General features: G+C 33.2%; 1 protein-coding gene across 1 annotated transcript; it reads right to left on the bottom strand.

The window, feature by feature from the left end:
• Window positions 1-741: 741 nt before the first annotated feature.
• LOTGIDRAFT_109866 (hypothetical protein) lies at window positions 742-6,933 on the bottom strand (the record flags this gene model as incomplete). Its single annotated transcript, XM_009047264.1, has 9 exons — window positions 742-887; window positions 1,315-1,399; window positions 3,521-3,709; window positions 4,113-4,215; window positions 4,753-4,874; window positions 5,334-5,474; window positions 5,951-6,044; window positions 6,262-6,425; window positions 6,847-6,933. The coding sequence occupies 9 exons, from the start codon at window positions 6,931-6,933 to the stop codon at window positions 742-744; spliced, it is 1,131 nt and encodes a 376-aa protein (XP_009045512.1).
• Between the last annotated feature and the right edge of the window lie 1,260 nt (window positions 6,934-8,193).

Here is an 8,193-nt window from a genome sequence, read left to right as displayed (position 1 = left end):
TGTCAAGAGCGCCTATTGACTGTATCGCTAGCGTACAATCCAATCAAATCACTGCATTTACAAACTTTTGTGATACAAGAAAGATGGCTATTGCAGTCAAAAGACAAACTTTGTTATAGCTTGACATTGTGAAGATGATTTTAATCATGTATGAGGACATAATCATAAACAGATTTACCTTGTCATCATCTGGTGCTAAAGGTTCAACTGGTTCCTTTCTCTTATCATCTTGATCAACCTCACCTGCAAAGCAACATGAAGTCATTATTCAGTGTGTCTTGATGAGGATTTTATAACCAAAACACACAGTGTGTCTGATACAAGCATGGGATCAATACTTGACAAGTAGGGTATAACTTCAATGCAGGAATTCATAATTACATAATTTAAATTTTTCAGAATACCATAACAATTACCTTTTTTTTGTGTATTTTCTATCTTTATCTCAGGTAGATTTAAATCTTCTACTATTTGTTTTACAGTATCTTTAACTTCACCATTAGCACCATGTTCATGTTTCTTGGATGTTAGAATGGCGAAGGTACTAACTAACATTATAGTTAGACCACAGACTAACACAATCTATAATAGAATGTAGAATAATAAAATAAAACATTACACTGTTAAATAGTGCACAATACTGCTCAATACATCAACAGTAAAGCGATATATAAATATTAAAACAGAACTTGAACAATGTTGTGACTCAGAGTTTCACGCTTCAGACAACTGACCCTGAGTTTATGATAGATTTAAGAAGAAAATATAAAATACCTGAGCAATTCCTCTTGATTCACCTTTATTGACTTTCAGAAAAAACATGGCAGGAAATACAAAACACATTAATGTTCCCATTGTGGCTCCATTGAATCCCAAAATAAATTCAACTGAAACAATTCAGGATTTTTTGTATTATACATGTATAAAAAGCTAAAATAACTAATAATTACCTATACCAATTAACATTACAGTACCAAGGTATATAGAAGTATATACAATATTTCAAAAATCTTATTAAAATATAAAAATTTCAATAATAAAAATAGCATTTAGTAATGAAAAGTCAAAAAGTAATATACAACAATGGACATTTAGTATTGATTAAAACTTTTAATTAGATGCAATAAGAACATAATGATGTGATTAAGAATACATGATAATTTATTAGAAACACCAATTAATCACACAGTTTGCTTAATTTGACGCTAAAAAATAAGGAAATCCATCTTAAATGATTATCTAGAGATAGAATTAACCTAACTTAGATACGTCAATAAAAAAAAAGAGGGTAAGGGATAAAAAATACTATCTTACCATTGGGAACTAGAATTCCAACTATCATAGGTCCTAATACAATTAATAAAGTTAAAACTTTAAAATGGATTTCTGGAATATGGATCTGTTGAGGAATATCATCTTCATGAACTTTGGCTTTATGCTGAAAAAATAGAAATAAAAATCGGAATTCAGAAAAAATAGTGTAGGAGGCAAATGCTATAAGTAGAATTTGAAGTTCAGGTTACTGATTTGAGTTTTTCCCATACCAAAGCTCCTAGTATATCGAATGGTCCTAAGTATCAATGAGACTCTCATCATGAGTTCTGCATGTTCGCGATTCATGGAATCAACCAGACACTCAATAAAACAAGTTAGCAAGTTGGATCAGAGTTCAGAACTTGCTTCACTTGCTCAAAAAAAATAATAGGTGCAGACAGAATCCAAAATGGCAAAGAATGAAATAGATGGGAAAATTTTAAATGTGACACATCCACTTCCATACCGATCGATTGAGGCCAGAATGGGAACAGACAGAATTTGATCAGAACTAACCAATCAGAGTTCTACCATGGATAAGGGGATGTTATAATACACTACATGAAATTATATTCTTGTGTCTAATCTTGAGACAAATTGGTGATCAAAATTTGTTATAATTCTAACTGTGTCAATTTTCACTAATAATGAATTCCATTCATAAAACACTTTCACAATCACACACAACGAATTAATAAAAGCAACACATTTGATAGTAATCTTCAATAAACAGAACATAACCCAAAAATACACAAAAACATAGAGGTGATCAGTTAGGTAAGACTCATATAACCTTGCCATTGTTCATATCATACTGTCTTTAGTTCACTGGAAATTCTGTTAAAACATCTTACTAGTGGTAGAAATATTAAAACAAAACTTGAATCATGTTGTTTCTCACGTTTCGCGATACTGGCCTATTTTCAGCCTGCGTCCCCACTGAAGTTGGACAAGTGGAACTTATTCTCATATCTGCATGTCGAGACAAGTTCAGATTGTTTGTTTAAAGAATTTTACTTAGGCAGAGTTTCACGCTATGCGATAGTGGTATATAATACTTTTACTTGTAAGAGGTGAATAGACATACCATCTTAGTTTTAGAAGGGACAAATAACTAAGGCTTCAGGTGCAGGTAAGGATCCTCAAGACACAAAACAAAAGTAATCAGTCTCGAAATATTTCTGTCTTTACTTTATGTCTGGGATTACCATGATATATTTACCCAATAAGGTGCAGAAAAGCAAGATATTAGTTTAATTTCTCATTTTCCTACAGAAAAGGGAGATAAATGCGTTGAAACTAACCAAGACTACACACCATCATAACTTACCACCATAGATTCAGCTGATTCCATGTCCTGGTCTATTAGAGTCTACAATAATGGTTAATGAAATTTGAGGGATCTGTAGCATAGTTAGTAAGAGCATTTTCTTGGTTACGTCAAACAAATGGAGGTTGTGAGTTCTAATCTCAATCGGCATGTAAAAGTCTGGTGACCTTGAATAAGTCATCTTTCCTCATTATTCTAGTCGACCCAGTTGTCAATGGGTATGAATAATTCAGGAACTATCAATACCAAGAGTTTTTGGTTAAGGACTCGCAGCAGACAGGATCCACATGAACCTAAGCTGTTATTGGTTGTAGTAAATGATTGTTTAGTATCTTTTCTTTCCACTTTCTTATAGGATCACAGAGGTTGAGGTATTTTGAAGTTAATATGGAATTTGGGAAGGAATAGGATAGAATACATGTTATATCACCTATAGATCTAAATTTACACAGATACCTTCATACCTTTGGTTTGGAATTTGTTTGTACATAATTAAACACAATTTCTAGAATAACAGTATCAAACTGGGTATATCAACAGAGGGAAACAAAACAGATACACACAAATAAAACATGCACAGTGTAAAGCCCCACTCGCATGGACATATTTACTTATGTGAGTATAAACACATATATAAATAAATTTACTCCAGGAGTAAATTTGCATAAGTGGCCCTCACACCATAGCGATCACCAGTTGCATTTGGTTGTGAGTAAGACCAACCATTCTCAGGTCATCAAATTTGAATACAACTCCAATTCATTATTCGCAACCATACCCAACTGGCCAATGCTCTGAAGTGAGGGCACCTTTACATGAGTAATTTTGTCCATGTGAATGGCGCTTTTGTTAATAAAGCAGAAAAATGATATGTACCCTTACTTGTGAGAAGAGCAAGTTATATAAACTGACTCTACAAGGGAAAATTATCAAAGGAATGGTAATGGCTGTAGATATCACAAATCCTAGCTTCATTATGTCAGCAAATAATGTATTAGGAAACAGCTTAATGATGTCTCCAGTGATCACATCTTCATGAAAGGCAATGTAACCAAAAAATCCCATCTGAAATATATTATCAGTTATGTGCTAAAATAAAGAAATTGTTGAATTGGCGAAATGATTGTCAAAATCCATCAAAAATTGTGTCTGCAATAGCATTTGTGGACGGCGGACCCACCACTGAAATGATTGTGGTCTGACAACACCAAATGATATTTTGGTTAAAATCCTGCCAATATGTTGTAAACTTCATATGGATAATCAACCAAATTGTTAATATTTACTAGAAATAAATTTGGTGTAAGACCAGAAAATGATACTCTGGTTTCATGAACACATGATACAAAAAAGGCTATGGGGCAGCCATATTGCTCTACTTTGGGTTTCCCTATCCCACAATTTGTCATGTTATCAAGAAACAATTTCTATATGACAAGCTTTGAAATAAATTAAAAAAAGAACATACCAATAAATAAGCCACAGCACAGAGATTTATTGCACTACTAGTAATACCATTGACTGTTTTTAATGAAGGTTCTGGTAGGGCATCATATAATATAAACAACTGCCTACAATATAATATTAACATAATGTTACATATTATTTAGGTAAGAGTGGCTGTAACAACAACATATAATTGAAGTTACGAAAGCACAGGCCGAGGTGAAAATTCAGCTACATCAACGTGATTTTTATAAAATAATGAAATTAAATTATAAAGGAATATTAATTACATATTAAAAAATTCTGAAATAATAGAGTATATATATAAATGTGAATGAAGTTCATCGTTTTCTGTTTCTTTAGGATATGTGTGTAAAAATATATAAAGGCCTTACTCAGTGTAAATTAGTAGTTTGCAAGCAAAAACTGATATGAAGTAAAATGAATGAAATTTTACTGCCTACTTTTCTGCATCTTTTAGGCTAATATAGACAGACCAAGCTTTTTCGATTTCCAATTGTCTTGGGATCTTTAACCTGCACAGTCTGTAGCACATAGAGCCTGGTTTATTGTCTCATCCTATACACTTTTTTCATGTCAGCAAAATAGAGAAACAAAACTATATATATCGCATATACAGCATATATCGGCAGCTTACTTACGTTTGACAACCGAATGAAAATGAAAAAATAGGCAAAGTTTCAAACAGTCCATCTGCTTTCCAAAAATGAACTTTAGGATACCAGGCACCAGTTAATAAATTAGGGGCAGATAAACCCAATACCTGAAATATTACAAGAATAGTAAAATATTTATAAAGGAAATATCTATGACTAGTCATATCAAGATTGTCAAAGTGACTTGAAAATCCAATATTTGGCTCAATCACATGGAAACAGGTGATTCTTGTTAAAGTGATTCTTCAAAACAAATTCTTCTCCTACACCAGTTGGCCACACCCCTGACACCCTAGCCCCACACCCCCCAAGGGAGTGAAAACACCCCAGGTTGGGAACCAGGGCTTTATAATAAGTGCCCATCATTATGTTCTTAAGGACTACTGGAAAAACACATCAAATTGCATCAAACAAGTGTTTGTTACAATTTCACTTGTCACTCTACTGAACATTTGAAGTCACTGTGTGACTGGATTTGTTGAGTCAAAAGTTCCTTTCTGAGGGTCCATGTTTTATTTGTATTATTCATTTCAATTTATTTTTTGAATAAGTAAATAAGTACTTACATATAAGATAAATACAACATAAAAACACACACAAATAGTACTGGCTCGGCTAACAGCTCTTAAATCTTTTAATAATCCTAGAGGTAATCCTACCCCTAAACATAGAAACATTATTAATCCGGTACGCAGATTACTAGAACTCTACAATACAAAATTAAACGAGTTTTACATCTTACTTTCTGCATCTTATCAATAGGCTTATCAAGTCTATATAAGAAAATTTGATAATTTAATACATACAAAAAACAACATATATTCAATACAAGGGTTGCTTCTTTCAGGACTTGACATTTTGCAAACAGGACATCTCAATCTCAATCTTGAATCGATTTTCTAACTGTCTAGGGATCTGTAACGTACACAGACTGTAGCACTCTCAGCTTTGGGTTATTGTCCCATCAAAACAATTTAATGCTTTTTCCATGAAGGCCCCTTCAATAAGCATTACTGTCAGGGGGAAACCAATTTAAAAAACCAAGGTATTATCTTGAGCTTCGGGTTAGGGAGCATGCGTCTAACTCTCTGAGTCACCATGGCTTCCCCAAAATATGATGAGGGAATTCACAAAAGTCATAATGTCTCAAATTTCAATGATAGAAGATGTAGGATGAACTTACAGGAATTCCAAATATCTTGGCTAATATAATTGGTCCAAAATCTCCAATAACAACAATTTGAGCTATTAATGTACCTATCTGTAAACCTATCATACTGAAAAAGAGAAGAGGTAATACAAATAACTTAAAGCAAATAATATGGATTTTTCATTTCATGTCTTTTCTACAGATGACTCTACTTGCCATCCATGATCTGACAAGACTTTCCTTTAGATTGTGTTCAGACCAAAACTTTCTAAAACCCCTCTTTTTTGTATTATTATAAAGTGCTACATAGTGAGCAAACCAGTGTATTTTAGTCAATAACTCACCCTAATTCAACAGCCAGTTTACCAGACACACCGTAAGTATAATACGCTAAAAATCCATACGAGCTCCTTCTGGAGGTAACTCCTGCCTTCATTAAAATCTGACATGATACCAGTGTTAACCATGTACTTAATAATAACAGTAAAATACCTAGTAGAATTCCACACTGAAATAACAGAGAGAAAATGTCAAAAGATCAAGAATTTTGGAGATGAAGTCATACATACATTTACAAAACACTGGCATTGCAATTACAAATATATCTGATGAACAAGATCAGCTATGTGAACTCTCTGAAAGTTGAAAAGCCGAGTTATAAAGTGGCACCAGGTGCTCAGGAAGTTTGAGCATGCTTTGTTACCCTTACAGGACAAGAAATATCATTATCAAAATATAACGCGATTCTCTTTGGTCTCTCACTGGTCAATGAGTGCAGCAGAGTAGGACGTAAAACTATATTATTCATTTCATTTCATTTCACTGGTCAATGAACCTAAACTAATGCTGAATATCTTAAATACTGGTACAATAAATAGAACAAATACCTGTTTAAAACAAAATGGTGGTACAATAAATAACAGAAATACCTGTTTAAAACAAAATGGCATAGCCAGTGTAGAAATACCAATAATACTGTTACTAAGGTTGATGACATATGGCCAGTTTTGAGCCATTTTGATTGATTCTCTTGTCTCACTTTCTACATTACAATTTAAACATTTATAATTCTAATAGTGACAACCATCTGTTCTGACCCAGTTTCTAAAATTAGAAAAATTTTAATAGTTAAAGGTATTTGTCATTAGACGGATATCTCTGTCCCTTCTTGCTCTACCCACTTCCTAATAATTGTCAATATTTCACGATAAAAGAGATACGGTACCTAACATGATATGGGATAAATAGAAATAACACTTTATGCCCAGCTTTGTTTAGCATCAACACACGATGGGGCGAGGCAATACGAGGCGTATATTGTCGCATGTGGTATTGGGATGCATAGATTTACCAATATATCCTGTCAGCATTAGATTTACTAGGCCAACTAAGACATGAAAGATATCATCATTATTATAGTTCTATGATATCTACAATGTTAAGGCCCAGACATTTAATCTTTATTACAGAAGACAGTCCAGTTTTTGGTAGATAGATAGATAAGTTTGTCAAGGGCTTGAATGGTTAGAATGTCTTCAGATCGTACAATGCCAGAATAAACTTGTTTAACTTCCTTACACTTGGGCCTACGACGCACTTAGTTTGCGGCACTTTCTCCAAAGAACCTGCGCTGCACTACCAGGCTTTCTTTAATTCTCTCTCACATAAATCTTTGGCAGTGACACATGGTCACAGGTTGTGTGCAGCATCCATTGATTGTGTGAGTGTTAATACGCGTTTTAATTAATAACGGTATTTATTTACCTTATAACAGCTAATGGCAAGTTTATGCAGTGTATGTTTACGTTTATTTTGCAACGTGTCTATTATCTGTGGTTTCTAAATTGAAGAGTCAATAAAGGGACACAACTTTTGTAGACCACAGTTAATTCAAAATTTACTCAATCATCTTTCACCTTGAAATTTTCTCATTGAATAGAATAATCTTATACAAAATTTTAGCATAAGTTTTGAGCTAAAATATTTATGCACATCCAGGTCGATTTCAAATCATACACAAGAGCAGTCTATTCTGATTTTAGGTGAAATAAGTATTAAAAGTATATGTAACTCGCAATTTGTATTCATTTGATTTTGTGTTTGTTTTAAATCAAATCCAGGAGACAGGCAAAACAAAATACAAATCAGACTATAATAGCTGGATATAATTTGATGGATATCCCTAATCCTACAAATGAGCTCTTCCACACAGTTTCATACCCATAGAAGTATGCATGTCTGGAAGAGTTCAATAGAAAAATAAGGAGTGTCCGATA

The sequence above is a fragment of the Lottia gigantea genome (genome assembly GCF_000327385.1).
Source record: "Lottia gigantea unplaced genomic scaffold LOTGIsca_11, whole genome shotgun sequence".
Taxonomy (NCBI): domain Eukaryota; kingdom Metazoa; phylum Mollusca; class Gastropoda; family Lottiidae; genus Lottia; species Lottia gigantea.
The sequence above is the reverse complement of the archived record's forward strand: the minus strand, read 5'-3'. Positions and strand labels throughout refer to the sequence as shown.